Source organism: Zosterops lateralis (genome assembly GCF_965231275.1).
Source record: "Zosterops lateralis genome assembly, chromosome: 6".
Lineage (NCBI taxonomy): Eukaryota > Metazoa > Chordata > Aves > Passeriformes > Zosteropidae > Zosterops > Zosterops lateralis.
Window position 1 is genome coordinate 37,391,330 of NC_139761.1, and position 25,282 is coordinate 37,416,611.

Here is a 25,282-nt window from a genome sequence, read left to right on the forward strand (position 1 = left end):
CTGTTCTATGTCCTCTGCAAAGATCATGTCCACCCACTGGCAGTATACTGCTGAGAGGCAGCCTTGGTGACTTGTGAGCACTGTTCAGCAGTAGTCAAACCACTGGTGTGTTACTAACACCTTTCCAGCTGCCAGTGCACAGCGCAGCACTGTGAGAGTTGCTGTGGAGAAAATGCATTCCAGCTCAGCCAGACTCCACACAGCATTTATTCACAACACCACTACAGGCCTTCTATGCCTCTACTCATATTTTGTTTGTCCTAAACACCTGGCCTACCTGGTACAGCACAATGCATCTGGAATATTCCAACACAAAACTGTACATAAATGCAGAAGGTACGATATAAATTTTTTAATCTAAAGTAAAATATTGACAAATTTCAACAATCCATTTGAGGTATGGCAAAGTAATCAAATATGTGAGGCATACCTGCTCTAACTGGAGTTTAAAATACACCAATATAAATGAAAATTACTCAGGTTCATTAGCGTCCCTGAGGCAACAGAATTCTGGAATTACCATACTTCCGTATAAGCTCAAAAACAAAACCAAAACTATTATAGCTTTGATCTTCACTCAAGCCTTCTGTGTAGAACAGAACATGTATTTTTATTTTACTCAAAGTTTCCCTCTTCCGTCATTAATCTCCTATGGACTATGGAACCAGTACTAAAAAATTCTTTAATCGTAACAGTCTCAATATAAAAAATTACGTCTCTCATTAAGACGCACACAAATACCAAATTGCAACCTCTATAAAAGGTCAAGAAAATGGCCACATGTTGGAAATATGTACATTGATCTCTCTCTTTTTACTTTTTTTTACCTTCATTTCTAGAAGCACCATGAAGCTTCCCTCGCCAGCCTTTGATCTTTGTGAAATCATTTGTTTTTCCTGTCCTGGAAACAAAAGGAAATCCAGTATCTGAAAAAGAAGAAAGCTAGCCTCAGTTTATGAAACAAGTTTAATTGTATCAGTGTTTTAGCAAATTCTGCTTACCCCTTTTCAGGGACAGGTGAACAGTAGAAAAATCAAAAGATTTGAAGCAACTTGATTCTTACAATTTTATTTTTAATTAATAGAATGCTTAACAAGAAGGCCACACTTCCTATAGAGTTCTGCTCTGTGGCCAAGCATCTGCTATCCCATGCAAGAAGTGTTTCCTTTATTTTCTGTTTTAAGTCCCCCTAGCAACGTGCAAAAACAGTTGGCTCCAAAAGTCTAATGGGCCAACCAACTAATTACTAGGCTAAAATCGAAGAGACGGGTTTTGAGCTCATACTACAGCCTCACTCAGCAAGAAGAGTAATTTGATTCTCTCCTCTCTGTTGGGCCAGTGACTTTTATAACACCTGCAGAAACTTCATTTAATGTTCACTGTTCTGTCCAATTCAGATGAGTATCTATTAGGGGCATAGCCAGTGAATAATCACAAAAGGCAAACAGTTACATCTTTGTCAAGTTATGCAACAACTGTGTGAGCTAAAATGGAACATAAAAATACTAACAGGGATGTGTGTGGCCCTTGAACATATTCTCAGGGTAGAAATAATTGCATTGGACACTAAGCTGACTGAGATCTTCTGAATTTAATCTTCCTCTCCTGCAGTGTAAACAATCTGAAATTCAACATCTGCCTCTACCAGCTCCTAAAAGCAGTAGATCAAGAAAGACATAAGTAATCAGAATATTACAGAGGGAGAAACAGTTAAGCAGAAGACAGATAAGCATATAAGATAAGCTATACTTTGTCCATCCAGCTCACCATTGAGAACAGTACCTACCAACACAGTCACAGAATGAAAAATGTACTTGTTTGGATACCAAGCGAGTTCAAAAAAGAACAATCAGTCACAACTTTTGAATTAAATTATTATCATGAAGTTATAGGGTAGGTCCCATGTGGCATCTCAAGGTCTTCTGGAAAATTCTGATACTCAGTGTGTCTGTGAAAGACAACTTTTTTTGTTGTTGTTTGGTATGTGAGCAACATCAGGCAAATTCAGATTGCCTAATCTTTTTCTGAAAAATCTGATACTATTACTGGATCACAACTATCACAAAAAGGGAACCCTCAAAATAATCCAGCCACAAGTACTCAGGACTCCTTGCCCAGTAACCACAAAATTATCTAAGGAAGTTCTCCTATTTTTGTCATTTTAGTATCATTTTAATCTCTTTAGATACCAAGTTGAACTAAATAGCCATTCTCTCATTCTCACTGATAATAAAAAGGTGACACTTCAGATGAGAGCAAATTCATATTCTACCCACCTGGAGAATTGGGGTTGGTACCTGGATAGCTCCACAGAGAGTAATTTGAATATGAAAGAGGAAGTTGCACACCCAGATATTTCAAGTCAATGCTCATTGTTGGGTCCACAGAATTCAACTTCAGTCCCACTACAAGAAACAAGTAACAGTAAATATCTCAATACACCAAGATGTTAGGAAAAAGAAAATCAAGATATTCACTAAAAGATAAATCATTCAATTACCATGGGTTTTTCTGGTATCCTCCACCATTTTAAGAGACTTGACAAAAAGCATTAATGCCATAACAGTTACTTACACTGGATTTATAGCAGGTATAAATTAAAGAGCATTTTACGCAATGGGAATTTGAGAAAAAAAACTGAATCACTTTTCATGGTTTTTTTGATTGCTACTGAAGTTTTCACAGAAATTTATTAACCACTGTGCCAGTGTTGTAATAAATCTCATAATAAACCCTTTTGTCTGTTTTTCTGATAAGTCGGCACCATTTACACCCTTGAAGGCAAGAGTTACCCTCTGAACCCAACTCAGCTAACTGTATTTCATATCCCTAGGTTATCAAACCTGCCAGCAGTACTTACACATCCCCTTTTTACTGAGCTAAACTTGTGCAAGAACATACATCACACAAACATCAGCTTCAACAAGCAATAGGAGACAACAAATCACACTTTAGCTCTGAAGAATTTGTGTGTGTTTCTTTGACTGTTATGAGTTGAGACAGCGATTTCAGGACTCATTTGGTCCTGAAACAGGGGGAAAATGGCTATACAGAAACTAAACAATAATGTTGTTAAAAGCACTGAAGTGTATTTGTGGTGGCATCAACATGTTACTTCATTAACAACCCCAAATACTCAAATTGAAAGATTTACTTGGTAACAAAATCTGGTTTTGTCAATGACAGAACAAATATAGTTATAGAAGTGCTGAGAAAAGCAAAACTAGGAAAATTGATATTGCACCTTTTCAGAAAATATTGTTACACTGAATTTAAGAAATCACTGTTGATCAAAATAGCTCATAGCTGGGAGCTGAGAACTTTTGGTTTTGATTTTTAGCTATAGAAACCTACAAATGTTGCTCCTGTTGACCACAAGTTTGAAATGAATACATGAGAAGTATGCATCTTGAAACTGAGAATGTACGACTTGACAAGGCTCAAGAAACGAAGTCCTATTTGCACATACAGTAGAAACCTTGTGCTGGCCATACACATTTATGTTCACAAGTGGAAACACAGTGATCAGTTTGCTAGCAGCCTGAAAACAACTGACATGAAACAAATCTCAGGCCTGGTTATTTAAACAGATACTATTATCACAGACAGTCTAGTGAGATGTAATTTTCATATCTACATAGAGAAAACAAGAAGCAAATCAATTTGGTGTTTTGTATAAAAACACGTCAACTGACAAATGTCAAGATGCCATCCACTTCTTTTTTTTTCTATTCATATAAAATGGAAAGAGTACACAGTTTATTTTTCTTTACACTCCTTTCTGTCACCTGCGAAAACAAGCCTATCTTTGTTTTACATTCAAAGAATAATAAGAATATCACACATGCACAAAATCTATTTTTTCCATTTAGAATCATGAAGTAAAATACACTCAAGACAAAACCCAAGAGGATGAGCCCAAGGAGTGCAATATGGAATGATCACGGGCAGCCACAGGAGAACAAAGGGTAACAGTTAAGTCAGTAAAAATATCCGCATACTCAACAGGTGAACTATCACTTTTTAAAATTTCTATCCTTTCCAGAGCATTGCTAAATTTCAGTTGTTGTAAGCAAACAGTAGCAATGCAGAACTGTAAGAACTTTCTCCTCTCCATCAGCTGCAGCTGATTAATCTGAAATATGAAACCTGACAACAGTGCCTTCAATTTTCAAAAACATAGTCAGGGATTCAAATTAGTTCAGATAAAGGCAGCATCCCATAGCATTGCAGTGCTCCAGCAGGAGCTTTCCTTTTAACACTTAAGTTGGACTCCTTTCTTTCTGAAGAATTTTCCTACAATTCTGGTGCCTCTAAAATCTAGACAGCCTCCATCACTCTGTTACTAACTTCACAGAACAAGAGCAATTGTGGGGTTCAGGTACAGCTCCAACATTTCATCAGTGAATCTCAAAAAGAATCTTAAACTTCTCAACTATACTGTTGAGAATCAAAACCAGAGTTAAAATCAAAACTGCTATGTCTCTTCCTTCCAGGATCTCCAGTTTGCAAAACAAGAGATCTGTAATTATCTGGAACATGAAGGTAATCTGGAGAAAGTCTGTTTCCTTGTTCACATGTAGCAGCTGAAGTCTAATAACAAAAGTATTCATATTGTAATTCACTTCATAGCCAAGTAAGATTGCATCTATTGGCATAATGATCTTGCTGCAAATAGTTTTCCTGTATCTTCTTTTTCCTCTAAAAATTAGAGGCTGTGGTTCATTTCCATCACTGCTGAATTGCAATTTCACTACTTAACAGGCTCAGCAGATTACCACCCAACACTGGAAATGATGGTCATTACCACTCAAGAAAATCAAAATTTTTCAGATGTCTTTTTCTTAGCCTAATGCTTGACATTTCTTGTCCATTTTGTAGTATCTGCAAACTGCTCAAAACCCTTCAGAAGGCACCTCACACTTCAGCTGGAGAAAAAGCATATGGGTTGTGTATATTCCCTGTTGCAGGATCACGTCATGAGCAAAACAGCCGCCGCAAGTGCTGTAGTTGCCAAATGTATCACATGGTTGCCAACACACTGTAATTTTATTACACTTTTTTTGGGTAAAGCTAACTCCTAGGAGGTCCACAATAAAATACTAACACTGCTAGTTCTCATCATACACTACACATAAACCATTCAAAATAATCCAATGTTCTTCCCCACAGAAGCTCTGTGGGGGCCAAAACAGCTCGTATCAGAGCCAAGATCAGCATTTGGAGTCTCAGTCCCTACAGTATTACAATTCTGCGTTTGAAACATTCAGGGCCAGTACCTCAGGAGTATGAAGTACAATGTTTCCATGTGTATCAATAATTTCATCACCTGCTCGGATGCCTACATTAATGTCTTTGGTCTCAAGAGTACTATTGTTGATGTCTTTCAACATCATCAGAAGAGAGAACATTAGGTTCCACTCTGGATCCTTGATTTTCCTCCATCTACCTCAGGATAACATTGTATATAAAGAGAAGATCACAAACTACAAGTATGTTGCTTGTCCCTTTTACGCAGCTAGTGAACTTGATGAACATGCACTCAAATAAGGACTCAAATCACAGTAAATGTAGTCTTGGTTAAGTGTTGCTGGATCTCTAGCTCTTCTACTCACCAGGAAACGCATACTTTTATGAAGGAGTAAAACCAACTCTCGCTGCTTTCAACCAGGTTTAGGTCATTACAAACCAGGCACTGTCGGAAGGCTCAGCAACTTCTGCAAGAGGCACATAACATGCAGACTCCTGCTCTCCTGTTGGAGATTAAGGAGTCACCTTTTGCCACCTCCACATTTTCTAGTTTACAACAAAAATGTGTGCAGATGAAAAGCCAGGTACCAGCTGTATTAGGCACACAAAATTTGCACCAGTAGGAAATTATCAACTGAGTATGACTTAAGTGTAATGATCAACCAGGTGCATCAGGATGTACACAACCACTTACCTTCCTGAAGGCTAGGATGTATTACTTGTTTATGCCTCAAGGTCTTCAGCTCTTCCATCAACTCCTTTTCCAGTACTTGTATTCTTGCTTGACAATCTACACAAAAATTAAGAGAACATATAAAAAACATTTGCCATGCAAAAAAAAAAATTGACTTAATTATTAATTTTTCAGTGTCTTTACAAATTCCCGTACAGCAGAGAACAGCCACTCACCAAAAAAAAAAAAAAAAAAAAAAAAAAAAAAGTACCTGGATCACTTGTAGTCAACAGGGGAGCCTGAAGATTCTGTGACTCTTCACCACCAGCTCTATCAACAGTGTTAATGTCAAGAGCTTCCTACACATATAAAGAGACTTGAGTAAGTTAAGGTACCTTAAAACACTCAGATGCAAAGTAGGCCACATCAAATACCACCAAATTATTTAAAACATGATACCGTTTCATAACCAAGCATACATGCTTTTATACAGAACACTAGATCCCCCTACTTTTTCCTAAGCAGCAAGAAGTAAGATCATGCTATGAACAACAAAGGGTTAAAATAAGAACAGATTTGCAAAGAGGCCACAAAACTCCAAACTCAGTTTAAAAGAAAACATAAGTTCAGCTTGTAAGCACAAAGGTTTTAAAAGGGTTTTGAATTTTACTTCACAACAATGAGGCTTTACCTTTGATGCAAAGGACACAAAAAGAACACCATCAACATCTTCAAGGTCTGGTTTAACATCTGGAAGGATACTCCCAGGCCCCAGAGAAGTGTTCTTGCTTGCTACTACATTTTTCCCTATACCTTTGGGTGGTCGACCAGCCTTGGAAATTTTCAGTTTCCGGGGCCTTCCTCTTTTATTTGTAACTGATGATAGGGTGCTCTGATTGTTACCAGAGCCTTTGAGGGACATAGGGTTCTTCAGTATGCCAGGCCTTTTTCTGCCACAGATCTCTTTATCCGGAAAGTCACAACTTACTGAGCCCCTGAGACTAAAATTAGGTGATTTGGATAGAGCCCAGTGAGCCTCTCCAATTGAACAGTATTTCTGTGATATTTTACTCGCAGGAGATTCTTTCTTCACAACTAACTCCTCAGGAACAGTGATTGTGCCTGAGCAAGAGTCTTTGTGATTTTCAAAACACACAGGCAAGGAATCCAGGACTGCACTCAAAGGGGATTTATCCTTCTTGCAACAGGAAAGCAGGGTCTGGGGGAGCTCAGATATCTTCACTGTGCTCTTTGTGACTGCACAAGGTTCCAAATAGACCACAGGCATCTTACCACTGTCCAGTTTTAACATTTTTGCTTTGGCAACACCTGAAGACTTGGCCAGCATACGCTTCCCACACCTGAATTCTCCATCAATTCCATCTGTTTCACGGCGTCTCATTAGGTGTTTTTGTACAACAGGATCATCATCATCAGTGTTGGAAAATTCATCAGTTTCTTCATCTGTGTCTTCCTGTTTCACAGTTATTCCTTGTGTGCAAATATTTGACTCATAGTCATAGTCATCTACTGGCTCCTCTTTAATGACTACATTAAAGTGTCCATTTGGGTCCAATGGAGATGTCACACGGGAACTGCTTTCATAACTGCTAGCAATGGGACTGGGGTGGGAGAGAGGGGACAAAACCAAAATACAATGTAAGATCTTTATCAAATCTCCTTTACCAAAATTCCACCATCTCCCACAATTCTAGGTTATATTGTAAAAAGCTTCTAAAAGACTAAATTCTAAAATGCTCCCACACATAAGTCTGCTAAATAAGCTGTCATTAACAAGCTTCCATTTTTAGGAGCACTCAAGGAACCCCAAGAAATTGCCACTGTTATGAACAATCCAACCTCTTATCTGAAGGCAGCAGCACAACTTCCTTCCCTACTAATATCAGGGGGACATACTTAAGGGAGAAGAGCTGGGACATACAAGAATCACAACATGGAGCTGAGAGTATTCCCCACGAAGAAACACTGTAGTATTAAAACAGGGAGCTGACAATCAAGATACAAATTTATATATTTACATATAAAATTCTAAAGAACAAGAGATGCTATCTAGAAAACTTGTTGCAACTCATAAGACACTAAGTAACCAGCATTAAGCTTACAGCAAAAGTATGACTCCTGAGGGAATGGCAGGCAGCAGGAGACTGGAGTACCAGTCCTGTTTTGCCTACTGTTTTCTCTGGACTAGAGTTTTACTAGAAATTTTCTAACTTTCATTTAATTAACAATGTGAAATGTAGGATTAAAAAGCCTTTCTTGGTCAGTGAGTTTACTGTGAAAGAAATGCAAAGACAGGCTACTTGTCAGTTAGTGGCAGCTGAAAATCCTGCCACAATACTAAGGTAAAAGGTTGATTCAGTACAGCTCATCCACAATTAAAGTGAATATTATTAACACCCATCTGCTCTGCTACTTTAAAATTCTTGAAAATCAAGAGGCAAAAAATACCTAGCAAACTTGCAGGCCAGGAATAAATTTCTCATCTGAGTTTTACCATTTCCAGTTGGAAGCCCAGTAACTTCTTTCCTTTATCTACTGCAAGGTGTACACATGTAAGTTAAGGATTACCTTTCTAACTGGATCTGGACAGTATCCAAACTAAAAAGCCCCTCTGTAAAACTGAAACTTCCAGACACAAATATTGTTTTACTCTGCATAATGTAACCATAAGCCAGGTGGTGACAAGAGTGAGGTATGACCCATGCACATGTATGCATGAGAAGATAAAGGATTTGCACAAAGTGCTGATTTTAAATTCTGATGCAATAACCAACTTCTCAAAAAATAAAAAAGTTGCTTTTTAGCACTGAAGCAATTTCATCTGGCCCTTAGTTTCTGAAGTTATGTTCAACATAAATAGTCACAGAAACTTCCTCTAATTATTGGAAGATTAACCAAGGAAGTATGTCCTCTCAAAATCCTCAATCCAAGACCAGGCACAAATTGTGAAATAGTGTCTTAACTAGCTCCTTCTTTACCTGATATGGAACAGTGCTCATATTTAAACAAACCTTCTTATAGCCCAAGTAATGCATTTGGCACCCTTGCAATATAACAACAAAAGCAGAGAGACTGGCATTTTGGCTTTTCCAGATTAAAAAACATTAAACTGCTCATTTTTTGAAAGCACCAAGATTTTTTTTTTTTTTGGTACATAATTTTAAAATACACTGGGGAGCAGGAATCTGACTTCTAGCAATCTATGGCAGAGGTTTGAAGGATAATCACTTGCCTTTCTCCCCCGAATGAAAATCAAGAAAGGAAAAAAACCTGAAACTGTCAAGACTAAACCCAAGACAACTAAATTAGAATAATGAGACTAACGGAGCATTAAAAATCTCACAGATTTTTTTTATTTTTGAAGGAGGAAATTCAAAAGACCTCAGAAAGGAGAAAGAGTACATTAGCCTGTAAGAGTTAAGAACTAGTAAAGTTTGTTTGTGGCACCTTCCATAGCTTAACCATCTGAGTATATCCAGGGATAAGCATTTCCACCAAAGTACCCACAACTCAGACACTTATTTTCTTTACAACACACCCAGCTAAACTAAACATACTATCAGACCACAGAAGCAGAAGAAAAAAAAAAACCTACACAGTACCTTGGATAAATAAAACAGTCCTTTATTTCTGAAGTCCCCTAATAACGCAGGATTAAAATTACTTTTACATGGTTCTATTATCAAAAATGTCAGAAGAATTGAATATCAGTGGGGAGTATCACCCTCAACAGCACTAGGAACTCCACTTCTTTTGCAGAGGATTATCTCTGAGGTTCCAGTTCTCAACTTACTTCTCAATCAGATCTAAGATCAAAGCTCAGCAGAAATCACGACCCTGCAAGATAGTGCCTATCAAGTGCCCTCCACTAAAAAAAAACCAAAAACCAACAATAAACCAAACCTGCCAAGTCTTCATTAATATGTAAATATTAATGTGTTTGGTTTAATAAAGATGTCACACTCTCAGTGCTGTCCTTGAAAGGCTCCCATACTTCTAAACTCAACTGTATGGCACAAAAACATTGTTTTCTGAACAGATCAGAAGAAAGGAGGAGAACTAATGTTCTGAAAAACTCCAGCACTTACAAAGATAGTCTTGCCTTTTCTTGGATAAAATCAATTTTCTTTTACCAAGTAAAGAATTTGACTTTTTCACACAGATTACAAAAACACAACAAAAAGCTGGACAATGCTAGAAAGTAGCTGTAGGACAGTGGTAACATTTATTCAAGTGACAGGTGCTTCCAAGCCAGACAACAAAAAGACCCTTTGAAGGCTTTTCCTGCCTGTGCAGCTCTTGGCACATTTCAGAGATCAGCTGCCTTGGAGGCAAAACCAGAGAAGGACTCCAACATGCTCTGAACTCAAAGAAATTAAATCTGCCCATTTGTATCAGCTATTTTTAAGGAAGGTCCCTGAGTGCTTAAAACATTTTTTATTCCTTGGGAATAAACCCTCTCCAGGCAAATGAAATAATATATCACTGTGAAAGCAAAATAAAGTTGTCAATAATTATTTTCTGTGTTTTACTTCCAATATGTGAAGTTAACTAAACTCTTCTCCATGCTCTTAGGAACTAAAAAAAGCGAATTTTTTCCATAATCCATGTATTTTCAGTATTTAAGATGGGTTAGAACAGTGGTTTTTTTGGAAGAAAGTAAGTCTAGAAGACCTTCTTTCTGATAGACTGACACATGAAAATACTGCAGAAGAAAGGTTTGGGCACTCAAGATCTCAAAACAATTCTAGTACTCTTAAGAATTATTACAAATACAGTCAATGAAGTGTCAAAGTATGAATAAATTTAGAATTCAAAGTTTTTTCAGTTACTCAAAAGGCAAGGAGATCCTTCTTGCAAGACAAAAACAGCTGAGGAAACCTTTGTCCCCTTTAAAAGCACACTGCAGTTATATGGTAATACAGCATTTGTATAACTGCATCATAAATGTAACTTTTCTTTGGTAAAAAATGACCTCTAATTTCACCATTAACCATTAATATCACTGTGATATTCTGCAGTTAAATAATTTTCTTGTGTACCAGTCTATGAAGGTTGCTTCTGCTGCTAAATCTTTGGCAGATTAAGCCTGGTATTGACAAATGGACATGAAGCAACGTGGTAGAAAAGAAACTACTGGGTTTTTTAAATAATTTCTTCTCATTCAAAGTATCTCTACATGCACATTAACTATTCACTAAGTCTGCTCCATTCTATTGCTTGGATTTTCAAAACTAAGTTAAAGTGCAGTAAAATAATAGGTTTTGCTAGGCTTGCTTTAGAAAAACCAAGTTGTTCTGAAGTATTTCCTTTACCTCACAGCAAATGTGAGGCAACTGACTACCAACAGGCAGGCTACCTCACACTTCTTTGTGGAATAAAAGAATTCACACCAAGCAGTTATTGACAAAACAGTGGCTTGCTGCCAACTGCAACTGCCTTGCAGCAATCCCTACACATATGCAATCTGAATACCCACACACCATTCACTTTCACTAATGAAAACTGAAGCTATAGATAGACAGCACGTCAATGCGGTGAGCAATACTAAAAGCAAAGGCAGTGTTTTGATGACTGTAACGTGCTCTACCCAAAACTCTGAAAAAAAAAATAATTTTGCCTTCTGAAATGCTAAGAGGGTTAAGAGACATCCCTCCATGCTTCTCAATAATGGGAGCTAAAGCAACACAGAAAATCATACTGAACTCTAGCATTCCCCAGACACCTGAGAAAGTCAAGACTGATACATGACTGAGCAAAGTAAAGCTTTTAGTAATATTAACTGTTCTGACATTTCAGGTCATGCAACCTTTGTCACCATCCCTGGATGTGTTAAAAAAAAGAAAAAAAGACCGGACGTGGCACTCGGTGCCATGGTCAAGTTGAGGTGTTAGGGCTGGGATGGACTCGATGATCCTGAAGGTCTCTCCCAACCCAGTGATTCTGTGTGATTCTGATTCTTCATCTGTAACCTCTACACTGAGCATCCTGTTATTTATTTACAAAACATCCCACTTAACCAGCAGTTATACTGAAAATGCAGTATTAACCCACCTTTCAGAGACTTCTTGTTTTAGCTTTGGCATAACACCTGAAGGCAGGTCACTGTCCAGGAGACCCAGGAAGTCTCCTTCTGCACTAAAGGACTCTTTATCCAGCCCAATGTCTGATGAATTTTGACCAATGAATGAAGAATCTAAACTCCTCGGATGTACATCTAATGCATCAACTTCAGCAGGGCGACCACAGATGTCAGGACTGCTAAAAACATCACTTCCTTCCAATTCTAAGTTGCTGTTGTGTTTCATATCACGCTGAGGTCGACTATTCAGCCCATCATCTCTGAACCCTTTAGCAAAAGGATTGTAATCTATTTTTAGCTGGGTAATCTGGATGTTCTGGTAGGCTGTAACTGCAAAGAATTCTGTCTGTGGAAAGGTAAATGTATGGACATCGGGGCCGTTAAGCTGAATGACTTCTGTGGCTTTGTTTGCAGGCACCAAGTGAAGTCGTGGCAGGTATCGGTGCATAGAATGCAGGATTATGTGACCCTCCTGGTCCAGGGTATTGTTGGTAAGTTTAAGTTTGTAGAAGGACACTGGCTGATGCATCCAGAACTGGCCAGTGGAAGGGGATTCTGGATGAATAAACACTCGCCCCAGAACATGTGGTTCTGCCCTCCCACTGGGCTCCCACCAACGGCCATTCCATTTGTATCGGTGATTGTCCACGGGGGATATGTCCATGACCAGGATGTACTTCTGACTGGAATTCAGCCCTGTAATCCAGTATCGACAATACGGAAACATTCGCCTGCCCTGCTTTGTCAGGATCATCTCTGTGTTGCAGTGGTAGAATTCGTTCCACATGCTGTTGTTTTCCAGGGTGACAGTGATGCCCCCGGAGACACAGTCAGCTGGGAGGCAGGTCTTGACTCTGGGTTTGACTGGAGTTGACACGCTGCTGGCGAGAGCACAAGCGTCACGGTTTGCTACGAGGATTCCTTGGTCAGCTTTTCCATTTCCCTGCTGTTGTTTCAATATGACAAAGAAAGCAGGCGCTGCACTAGACACAGTCCCACCATCCCGGCTAGCCAGGACAATCTGCTGTTTCTCCATGATGAGCACTCTCACAAGCTCTCAAACCAAATGCAAATGCTACAGAGTTCTGATAATCTATGTGTGTTCACCATTCTGGAAGAAAAGGAAAACACAGTTAAAAATATGCCAATACAGTCTAAGAACATAATTAAGTCACATGAGACATCCTTTTTGCAATAGTTCTCCACACTACAAACTTATAAGCAGTACTACAAAAGAGAGCACAATCAGAGTGTAACAAATCAATGTTACATGTGTGTATACAATTTTGACCTTATAGACATAAGGGCTATAACACCTTTAAATTGCTTTTTCATACAAGCTTTGCCCCAACAGAACTCCTTGCTTTGCTCGGTTTTTCTAAGCACTTTGTTCTGACATTCCCTCTAGTCTGCAGATCATTCACTTAACATTACACAAAACATGCAGAAGTTTTCAGGAGAGCAAATGGTACATTTCTGACACAAAGGCAGAAGTCTTGCCAGAAAGAAAGAAAGTTCCCTGAGGTCTACAACTCGTCAAAAATTTAAAGGCGGAAAGGAAAAAAAAAAGTTTAAAACATTTTCTCTGAAGTTCTTTATTGAAATCATCAAAGTTTGTGTGTTTGAAATTTCTTTGCTTACATTCCCCACCAATCCCAAGGACTTCTAATCATCTGTCAAGGGCAGAGAGAAAAAGAAGGGACAAAATACTTTAAATGGATAATCTCTGGAAAAAGACACAAACTTTGTGAAGCACTGGGCAGCCTTAGCTTCCTTTATCTTCTGAATTATGGAAATAATTTAAATTAAACAAGAAAACATTTGTACTGCTATGATTAGCATAATCACTATTTAGAATTGTGTATATGCAGATAAAAGTAACTTAAAAAGTAGTTTTTACCTGCATATATAAATTCCACTTTTGTGTGTCTACCTGCCAGGTTAAGGATTATGTCAACACTAACAAAAGATCACAAACTACTTCATTTTTCAAATAGCCTGTATATTTCTCTATGTGAAAATTTAAAATATGCACTTCTGGTAACTCACAAAAATCTTATTTCCACATCCAGATGTTTGTATTTTGATCCTTACTGTATGTGGAACACAACACTGACAAAAAATGATTGATTCTCCTATCAAATACCTAGGTGGTGGGAGCCAGAGAGCAGAGTTAATCACCACTGCAAGACGTTGAAATGCATCCCAGAGTCCTGAGGTAACTGGCTGATGTACCAAGCCAATTTCCTTAATATTCAAGAAGTCATGACAGTCAGGTAAAGTCCCAGGTGACTGAAAAAAGGGAAATACTGCACTCATTTTTGAAAAAAGGGTAGGCAGAAGTATTCTGGGAACTACTGACCTACCAACCTCACCTCTGTGCCTGGGAAGATCATGGAACAGATCCTCCTAGAAGCAATGTTAAGGTGCACGGAGGACAGAGGTGATTTGCCAGCACGGTTTCACCAAGGACAAATCCTACTTTACCAACCCAGGGGCCTTCTACAATCAAGAGACTGCACTGGTGGACAGTGGAAGAGTTACGGATGTTGTCTATCTGGACTTCCATAAAGCCTTTCAAACGGTCCCCTACAAAGTCCTTCTCTCTAAATTGGAGAGAAATGGATCTGATGGGTGGATCAACAGCTCTAAGTCCCAGGGACCATTTGTGACAAGTGGTGTTCTTCAGGAATCCATATTGGCAAGGTAAGTGAAGTTACCATGCCTGAATCTTGCCCAAAAGGACCTGGAGAAGCCTGATGAGAGGTCTGACAAGTCCAAGTGCAAGGTGTGGCACCTGACGAGGGGCAACCCCCAGAATCAATCACAGGCTGGGGATGAAGAAATTGAGTGGCCCAGCTGAGAAGGACTTGAGGCTGCTGGTGGGTGAGAGGCTGGACACAACCCAGCCATGGCACATGTAGTGCAGAAAACCAATTTTATCCTAGGCTGCATGCAAAGCAGTGTGGCCAGTAGGACAAGGCATGGGATTCTGCCCTCCTACTCTACTCTGGTGAGACCCCACCTGGAGCGCTGCATCCAGCTCTGGGGCCCCCAGCACAGGAAGGGCACAGATCGCTTGAAGCAAGTCTAGAGAAGGGCCACAAAGATGTTGGGAAGGACAGAACACCTCTCCTCTGAAGGCAGGCTGAGAGAGTTGGGGTTGTTCAGGCTAGAAGAGGCTCTGGGGAAATTTAGTAATTGCAGCCTTTCAGTACCTAAAAGTGACCTACAACAAATCTGGAAAGCGAGCTTTACAAAGGCAGCGATAGAAAAAGGGGAAATGGCTTCAAAATGAAAGGCAGGAGTTTAGATTTAATATTAGGAAGAAATTCTTTACTACAAGGGTAGGAGGGACCAGAACAGGTTACCCAGAGACACTCTGGATGACCCAACACTGAGAAGTGTTCAACACCAGGCTGGAGATGGGGTTTTTAGCAACCTGGTCTAGCAAAAGGTGTCCCTGTCCATGACAGGAAGGTTGGATCTAGGTGACCCTTAAGGTCCCTTTCATCCAAAACCCTTCCATGATTCTGTGAGTTGGAAAACAATCACATCTCCTTCCAGAGAATTAACTCCTAATTCACAATTTTTAAGTGAACTGGATATTTAATAAGACATCATCTTTTTGTTAGGACTGGGGTACTGTAGGAGGAAAAACTCCTCTGTGTTAACAAGCCGTCACATGCATGTGGCAAATTACCTCAAAGCTCAAGACACAATTTATACCCCATGATAAATGTTCCTGACAGCTAGGAAATATGAGATCCATTTCCACTCTTTTCACTTCATACTTTAAAACTTAATGTAAAAGTTAAATAGGTGGAAATAAACCAAAACTGTTCTGCGCAGATTTTTGATACCTGTGACGCTACGAGGTCTGGTTTTCAGTTTAACTCTGCAAAGGAAATTCTTCCCCACAAACATACCCACAACCACCTACCCACCAAAGACTCCTTAACAGAGTCTAGGATATACAAAATGAGTTCAAGTGTATTGCTCTGCTTTTTCAGTAAATTACACCTCAAGTCTCAAGAGCACAAAAAGCTATCCCCAATAAGTGCTTTCATGTTCACCTATGAGAACATTATGGAAATACAAATCTCAGATATACAGAGTGGTGAAAAAATCTATGTGATTTTCCACCAACTTACTCTGTATTTACACACATAACACATTTATACGTAGAGTAAACTTACAGTCAGAAAGCGAGTTCACGTTAATGCTGTGCAGTATACACCAAAACTGTATTGGCTCATAAAGGAAACACACTATCAAAGTGCTTTCAGATCTGGTTCAAGATATGCAGAATGCCGGTAGCTTTAAATTTACTTGATTCCTTTACATTTAGTTGACTAAATTATCTTACTTAAGACATACCAGGGAAAAAAAATACCAAAAAAAGCTCAACAAACATGCATTCAGTAAAAGTTCTATGCATATAAAGACCTACAGAGTAACAGTTTCTGTTCTCCAACAAAGTTCTTATGTTGTACTGCTGTAGCTATTTCTACCACAAGCACCACCACACACAGCATCAAGTCAGTCTAAGACGTGCGTGGTAAAAACACGATTATGTGCAATGAGAGTAATCAAAGTCTACGTTATTTCAGCACTAGCGCAGTCTGTTACCCAAACGCAACTTCATATATTTTATTACATTTGGTGACACAGGAGCCTGTTTTATTATAGCACAGACTCTAATCCAGTATTTCACGGGAAACACGTGTATTTGAGGAAGCTGAAGTTTTGAACAGCGTCAGAGATTTCCCTTCTCTACACGCAGACCTTGTACTGAAGAAGCAGCGTCCCAGCAGGACGCAGCGGCTGAAATCACAAGTCACACCGAGACCCGCTAAAAGCAGGACGGCAATCAGATGCGAAAGCGTCCTTCACAAACAAACAAACGAAAGAACGAACAAACAAACCCAACTCCACACGCAAGCGAGACGCGGCTCAGCGCTCGGCGCTCCGGGGCGGGCGGGCACCGGGAAGCGCCGCGGGAAGGGGAGCGGCGGCGGCACCGCGCGAGCCCCGGGGCCGCTCCTCCCGCCGCCGGGATACCCGCCGCGCGCGCCCAATGGCAGCGGCCGCCGCGAGCGCCGCGCCGCCGTTCAACACCGAGCGAGCGAGCGAGCGGGTACCGGGAGGGGCCGCCCCGGGCACGGCGGCGAGAGACGAGGGCCCCGCCCCGGGCAGGTGGCGTCACGGCTGCGGGCCGAGCGCAGCACCTGTCGCTTTGACCGCCCTCCCCCCCCGCCCGCCCCCCGCCCCGGCCGCGCCGGACGGACCCCAGCCAGACGCCTCGGGACAGGGAGCGGCGGCCGCCCGGGAGCAACGGGAGCTGGAACCGCCGCCCGCGCCGGCCGGCGGAGGGCGGCGGGAGGAGCGCACGTGGGGAAACCGCGCCGCTCTTCGCCGAGACCCGGCGCGGCCCTGCCCGGCGGGGCGCGCGCTGCCGGCGCTCCCGAAGCGGCCCGCGCGCAGCGGCGCCTCGCGTGGCCGCCGGGGTGCGGCCGGCGGGCCCGGGCCCGGCCGCCTCGTGCCCGCGCCTGGTGTCAATTTTCGCAGTTCGGGCGGCGGGCGGAGGGCGCGCGGAGAAGCGCGCGGGGTTCGCGCGCGACGCGGCCGCCGTCCCCGGCGCGGCCCCGCTCCCCGTCTCGTTACCGTGCGCGAAGCGCGCGCGGCCTCCCGCTTCCTTTCTCACGCGGACCGTGTGTCCGCCAGCTGGGGACAACGTGCGTGCGCACCGCGCTGACGTCACGGCGCCGCAGCGCGCGCAGGCGCACGGCGGGCCGGCATCCCCCTCCCTCCCGCCTGCCCGTCACGTGCCCGCGCCGCGCGCAGGGCCCGGCTCCCGGCTCGGCCCGGCCCGCGCGGCGCCCCGCGCGCCGTGAAGCTTCTAGAACGTGCGCGCGCGCCGGCGGCCGTCGAAGGCCCCGGGGCCCCGGGCGCGCGGCCCCGCCTCCCCCCGCGCCCGCGACAGGAGCGCGCGCGAGGCCCGCGCCACACCGCGCCCCCCCGCGGGCCGGCCCCGAGCCCGGGCAGCGGCCGCTTCCTCCGGAAAACGAGCGCCGCTTTCTGCGCCTCCGCGCTTCGGAGCGCTGCCGCCAGCAGGAATCGGCCGCCTCCCCGGGAAACCCTCAGCTGAGGAAGCAACGAAGGCAGCCGTATTTCCATCGTCTGAGCGAGTTCTCGTTGAGCGGCCAAAGAGCAGCTCAGACTGACCGCAGCAGCTGAAGAAGGGCCCGTGTCTCTAGGAAGGCGCACACAGACCGGTCACACCGCGCCCCCTCAGCCGGGCCCTGGGTGGTGGTACCGACGCACTGACCAACACAGAGCCCGGGCTCAGCGCAGCCCCGGCACGGCCTCGACAGAGAACGCCCCATGCCTCGCCTGACAGGCCTTCACAGACACCAAGGGAATTAACTGCACGTTATAAACCTGGCACTTCGGACAATAAGCCCACTAAAACAATTCTGAACGTTAAGGGAATTCAAAATGCACCATGGCTGCAGGCAAAAAAACCCCATCCCATCCCTTTTTCCATTTTACAACACTGCATCCACTATGAAACGATAAAGACTTACACATGGTGCCAGAGGCAAAGACATCAAGTAGTAGGGTGACACCAAGGTCCAGGCTCACCTGTAGACCCGAATTTTGCACTGACCATTGTCTACCACAAACTATAATTTTGTCAGGACTGCTCCTTAGTCTGTTGGGGTTTTTTGTCTTATTTGAAAATGGGCAGAAGAGCAGCAACATTACAAAAGGTCAGGACCCCTTTGAAGGTTTCTTGGCAACATAAGTTTATGCTATAGGAAATTATCTCAGAAGCACAGAAGTAAAGAAAATACATTTTTAAGAGACTTGACAAACGTGCATCAAAACATTAATATAGGTGGGTCTGTGTGGAGGCCCAAGGAATGCCACCAGCTCTGTTTGTATATGCACACCTCTGTCTCTAATGGGCAGGTCTAATGTGGGTGGAGGGGTGTTGGCAGGGCAGTCTCAGTCACCTGAGAGACAGAGCATGTACCAGCACCAAGAAAAGCACTGTGGCCTCCAGAGCTGCTGTGTCCACATGCCAGCAAACAGGGAGACTGGGATTCAGGAACCAACAGTGTCTGAACTCTGCTGCTGGAGGGTATCTACCATACATATAAATGTATATTTATATATGTATGTATATACACACGTGTATGTGTGTGACCTCCTCCTGCTTGGACAGGGAAAGGAGCATGTTATGGCCATCTCTGCTGTGCTCCTGTACCTGTGTCTGCCTGATCAGTGTGGCCAGACATGTAAATGTCATGTGTGCATGTGCTCTATGGGCTTGTGCTTACCAGCAATGTATTTTCAGCCTTATTACTGGTCATATTTGTGGGTGTGGAGCTGCAACAGCCTCAAGATGTTGGACCCAGCACAGTATTCTTCCTGCAACAATTCCAGTCAGAAATAATTACACTAATTTCAGGGATAGTCATTTTTATACCTACAGTTATTACATATTCTGTAGAGCAATCGTGAAGATTTAGGGCCACAGGATAGAGACGCTATTTTGTATTAACCAATTTGCTTCTGAACAATGACAATACAGAAGTAAGTGGGGCTTTTTTCAGCGAGAGTAATTTGTACAAATGAGAGCAGACACAGACCTGAAGAGCCCCATGTTCCAGTGGTGATAAAAGAAACAAACCAGAGACCACTGACATTGCCAGATATTTTGCTACAATTTTACCTAAGACAGGTAGAAATGCTTGCCCTGCACCAAAATTGAACCGCTGGTTTATCAAAAGAATAGATTCATCATTAGAAGTCACAGCAGTACTACAGACTCCCACCAGCTTAAGTAACCCAGTTCTAAGCAGCTTAAAGCTGACAAGAAACAGCAGTGCTGCAGAAAAGAACATCATCTCATTTAGATCAGTACAAACAACAGTTTTAAGGACTTGTTCGTGCTAAACATGAATTGGCAGCACAGAAATGAACTGGCCTGCGCTTACTGAATCCCTGATCAGAGGGAGTTACAACCATCCCATTACTGGCTAGTATAAGGTATTTGAAATGCTCAGGTTCACTACCAAGCCGTACACTCTTCCCTCAAATGCTTCTTTCAGACCTGTTCCCTTGAAGGTATGAACTACAGTCTTGACAGGCTCCATTTCAGCACCAGTAGATCACACTCCTGTTTTCAGTAACGCCTACAGAACGGTATAAAGCACCTACTCAAGCCTGTGTGCTACAAGTAATAAGAGACTGTAACTGTTAGAGCCGCAGCAACAAACTGTTCTTCAGCCATTCTTATGTCTAACCTGTGGTAAAGATCCAGTAACAAATCAGGAATTGGAGGGTCACAAGTGCCAGGCTTCGCTACAGATGTAGATGTGGGAGAACAACATACCTTGTAGAGAATATATACATGTAACTATACATAGTTAACCAAAACTGAACAGCTGCCAACTTGTGAAAAGCACCCAAGAGGCGTCGATTACATTTTTTGTTAGCAATTCCCTGACTACAAAGATTCCTCTTACACAAGTAGATACATGACAGCACATTTCTGTCACACAGCATAGTGTGAAAGGCACTACTACAGGAGCGTTACTGGAGCATAAAGGACACTTCCAGCTCTTAAATTCACTTGCTAAAAACAAGCACTAGCTGAAACTACACTCACTACCTGGAAACGACAGCTATCAAAACCAGCTGTGCCAGTGTAACATACCCACAGTAGCAGTCAGCAGTTTATTACAGCACTCTACAAGTTTATCACTAACTATAACCAAACAGTCCTGACTGGGCTCAAAAATGCCACGTTTTAGACATAAAAAAAAAAAAAAAAAATAAAAATCCAACCACCAAATAAAAAACCAAAATCCACAAGCGTTTAAAGAGCTGAAAACCTAGTGATGTTACAGCCAGAAGTGCTGTGCAATGTGCACACTAGAAGAGTTAAAAAACCATTCTTTCTTTAGACAATGTTTTGCCACTGTGGAGAATGATTAAAAGTAGCAAGCCACAGGAAATTCTGTTAATCCAACCAACTCTGGATTAAACTGCATATAGAAAAGTATCTAGTCCCATTTTCTATGCCATAACCAGCCCCACTGGCCTCCAACTGCTTCTCCAGACAAGTAGTAGCTTCCCAGAGCTGAATGTCTGCTGTGCTCAGATGTCTCTAATAATTAGCAGCACCTATCTGAGCTCCAGATCCCTGTCCTTAACAGAACCTCAGCCCAAATGTACTTTAAGAAAAGTTTACATGAAGTTATTTTTATAGGAAATTAGCTTAAAATCTTTTTTTAGCTTTAGTGAACAAGTATAGTTCAGTGCCTAGAAAAGATGAAAGTGGTGGAAGAATCTAGACAAAAAGTGAGATTAAGAAAAAAAATATTGTAAGAAATAGACTGTTGCAGGAAAAACCCCAACTTTTTCAGACATTTTAAACTGGTTTTTTTTGTCTTTCTTGCTGATGCAAACATGCAGAAACACATGTCCAAACTTCCAGCTCCCCATAAAGTCAACAGTTTATCAAACAGCATTAATCCTGCAAAGTAGAATGCACAGAGTTTTGCATCTCTCAAGAGTTGCCTGAACTTTTGGGAAACACTTCCCAAACTGAAGACTGCAAAATGGAAACATGCCAAACTGGACGTGGCACTCAGTGCCATGGTCTAGTTGACAGGTGGTGATGGGTCAAAGACTGGATTCCATTATTTTAGAGTCTTTTCCGACCTAAATGATTCTGTGATTTCTGTGAAGAATGAACCATTGATGAGAGGGCAGGGGCAAAAGCCAATGTTAACTAGAAATAAATGCTCTTTTTTATCTTTATACAACATGCTATATTTTGATTAATGTATTTTACATGGCTTCCCATATTTCATCAGTTAGTGATTTGCCTATTACTCATACATTCAATGAATGCTGTATTTTTTAACATACTATTATTTCAACTACCAAAAATCACAAAATAAGACAATAAAGCAATGCTTTATGCTTTTTGCCATGCAAAAGCAATAGCACCACTTTCGTGAATTTCAATCCCTTGATGGCCATCATGAGGAACATTTATCACATACATGAATCTTCAGCTGGGGATCTTGTCCACATCATAGAAGAAAAAAAACCCCAAAAAACCCAAACAAGGCAAATAAAAACCCCTCACCTGAGCTCAGGATTATCCTACTCATCCAGCTATTTTATAGCAATACTCATTGCTACAGAGTCACCAATAGTTCAGGGAACCTGTATTCCCCTTTTAAGTTATGATGAAAAATAAAGTTACACTAATTAAACTCCAGATTATTGGCAATGTGTTCCAGGTTTATATCCATCTTCATTACTGTTTATTGACTTACACTGTGGTCAGGCAGACCACACCACATTAACAGAAAGCACTGTACAAGCGGTAGCAAAACAGCACAATTCCAACATCACAAGTATTTTTTTAACAGTAACTGGGTCACAGTCTTGTCATTTTCCAAATTGGCTTTTCCTGTAGACAGTGATTGCAACAAAGAATGTGTTTTTGTTTTAGATAGGTTTTATCTGGTTCCCATTCATTTTCTCTCTTTTATGCTGATCACATTCCTTTAATAACTTTCTGTTTTGGGCTTGATTTTAAAAAAAAATAAATAAAAGAACTTTCTTCTGGTTGCTTTCTTCTCATGACACGCCTTCACCATCCCTCTCACAAATATCATTCTCACCGCATTCTTCCTTATCCAGTTCAGCAAAGGATTTATCTAAACTACTAAAACTAGCCAAAATCCAACAGTGAAAGTACATTCCATCTTCTTGTGGATAGAGAAGAGCAACTCCACCATCATACCTTGATTCTTTGTTTGAAGGTTACCCAGTCTTAAATATGATTTTAGAAAAGCAAACACAGCACAACATATCCATAGTCATGGAAGAATAAGACGAGAGGAAAGCCCTGCTGGTGCCACAGTTAATGGCACTGCTCCCTATGCACATGACAGGGCTGAGTTTTTCCTGTAGACCCTCTGCTATCTATGAAACAGCAGACAGACAGCAGCCTCCTCATAGAGAAAAGCTTTCTTACTCCACTAGGCAGAGACGTACTTCATTGTGTTTGTAAGGAAAATGTCTTGGACTTCCTGTTCCTTAGGAAGTCAGTTTTTAAAAAGCTGGTTTAAAAACCACAAACTTCAGAAACGATCTAGTAGATTTGTGTATAAATGAAGAAGTGGCCTACAGTCAAAGATAAAGAATTTCTTTTTTTTTTTTTTTTTTTTTTTCCTGGAAGGTGACCAAACAAGTTTATTCACAAGTGGTTTCCTCCTGTTGCACGTTCCCCCCCGTGGCAGGAACAACAGCTTCTGCACCAATACTGAGCCAGCAATGGGTGAGGTTAACAGCCAGCTGCTGTGAGATGAAATACAGAAGTGAACGAATGCTGCCCATCTCCACCAGAAAGATGGGGTTTTTCCCCACATAAAGACACACAGAAATGCTCACCTATAGGAATACTTTTCAAGCAGAATCAATTTCCCTTTCCAGTCCTCAATACAGATTCACAAGGCACCGTGCCCGAGGGCACTGAAAGGGTGCTGAAGCTGCACCAGGCAGAACACAAGACCAAAGCATCAGCCTGCCCCTCTTCTTCACACCACCGTCGGTTTTCAGAGTCTGCAGCACCTTCAAACCTTCGGGGCTCTAGCCCATCCCATCAAGTGCGATTACAGAGGGCCCATGCCTTCACACAGTTCACGTCGGGAGCAAGGCGCCGTGACTGTTGTGCAAGATTTGACATCGCACTAAGTCAGGCAAGAAGCTCCAACTACGTAATGGGAAGCCGCTCATCTCCCCGGGCTGCTGAAACAGCCGCTGGCCCTCGTGCCTACCTACTCCTCCCTGAGCTCGCCTTCGCGCTTCGGCTCCCTTTAAACTCATCAGCTCAAACAGGAGTTTCGGACAGGACGGCACCAAAGGCCACCAAAGGCCACCAAGGGCCGCTGTCCCGCGCGCCCCCGCGACCTGCCGGGGCGCAGGCGCGCCGCCGCCCCGCCCCCGCCGAGGGGCCCCGCTCCGCCCCCGCCCGGCCCGCCGGCCTCGGGCACCCGGGGGGCACCGGGGCCGCTTCCCGGGAAGGGCTCTCCCGGCAGCCCGGCCCCGTCTCATGGGTGACGCCGGCCACGCCCCCGGCAGGGGCCGGTCCCCGGCAGCGCGAGGGCTGAGGCAGCAGCAGCAGCTGCCCGGGGCCGGGCTCCACCCGACCCTGCCCGGCTGGAGGGCCCGGATGCCGCTCGGTCTCTTTAACAACCCCCCCGGTCAGCCGGCCGCTGTCCACTGCCCGCTCTCGCCACTGAGAGGAGGGGCGCGGGGGCGCGCGAGGGGGAGCGCGCGGCCGCCGGTCCCGTCCCCGTCCCGCGCGCGACCCTCTCGCCTCAAACGCGGGCAAGCGGCGCGCGCGCGCGCGAGTGATTGGGCGGCCGCCGCGCTCACGTGACGCGCGCACGCCTCGCGCCACTTCGAGTGAAAAACTTCCAAGGAGGGAGGGGGGAAGGGCGGGCGGCGCCTACCTGACTCAGCGCCGCCGCTCGGCAACGCCCCGGCCCACGCGGGCCTCGCCCGCCACGCGCGACCTCCTGCCGTCCTCACCGGCCGCCGCGGCCCGTCACGTGGGCGGCGCGCCTTCCCCTGCCCCTTCCTCTGACCGAGGCCGGTACCGGAGCGCGGCCGCGCGGGCGGAGCGCACGGGGGGGGGGGCAGCGGGGGCCGCGGGCGGCCGCGCGGTGCAGCTGCCTCGCGACGCCCCGCGAGCGGCGCGCCGCCGATTGGCCGGAGCCGCCCGCCGACGCAGTTCCGCTCCTCGGGCGCCGCCGGCCACGCCCTTCCCGCTCCTCCCCGGGCCGTGCGCGAGGGAGAGCACGCCGCTCGCGCGTGGGGCCGGGCCGGGAGCGCGGCCTTCCCCAGGGCCGCCCGCGCCCTCAGCGCCTTCCCGCCCCGTCCCCGCCCCGCTCCTCCGGCCGCCCGCGGCGCCTGCCCGCGGCTCCTCGTCTGCCCTCCGCCTCCCGCCCGGCGGCGTTTGTAAATCGCGGACGGGGGTTGGTGTGCGGCGGGGTGCGATGTTGTGGCGGTAACTGGAGCTACGAGCGAATGCCGACGGTGCGATGCTGGGGTTCAAAGGCCTGCTCTCGGTGGGTCTGCTGCTCGCACAAGGCTCTCGGACGCGGCAGGGTTCTCACACCAATCCCCCAGTTACCTGGAAAATACCTGAGGCT

At 43.9% G+C, this 25,282-nt stretch overlaps 1 protein-coding gene across 5 annotated transcripts in view; it reads right to left on the reverse strand.

Moving 5' to 3' along the window:
* Nucleotides 1–24,025, reverse strand: part of MGA (MAX dimerization protein MGA) — a 55,226-nt gene extending 31,201 nt beyond the window's left edge. For 4 of the 5 annotated variants that reach the window (XM_083863344.1, XM_083863342.1, XM_083863343.1 and 1 more), the window contains exons 1-7: nucleotides 17,694–17,753; nucleotides 11,999–13,137; nucleotides 6,615–7,545; nucleotides 6,195–6,282; nucleotides 5,945–6,040; nucleotides 2,277–2,405; nucleotides 828–926 (exon numbers count right to left, since the gene is read on the reverse strand). In XM_083863344.1, the coding sequence (XP_083719470.1) occupies nucleotides 828–926; nucleotides 2,277–2,405; nucleotides 5,945–6,040; nucleotides 6,195–6,282; nucleotides 6,615–7,545; nucleotides 11,999–13,062 (2,407 nt within the window). In that variant the 5' untranslated portion in view covers nucleotides 13,063–13,137; nucleotides 17,694–17,753. Of the gene's footprint in view, nucleotides 1–827; nucleotides 927–2,276; nucleotides 2,406–5,944; nucleotides 6,041–6,194; nucleotides 6,283–6,614; nucleotides 7,546–11,998; nucleotides 13,138–17,693; nucleotides 17,754–19,375; nucleotides 19,467–23,902 lie in introns of those variants that run through there. The other variant, XM_083863341.1, reaches the window with a different exon arrangement.
* Nucleotides 24,026–25,282: the final 1,257 nt, after the last annotated feature.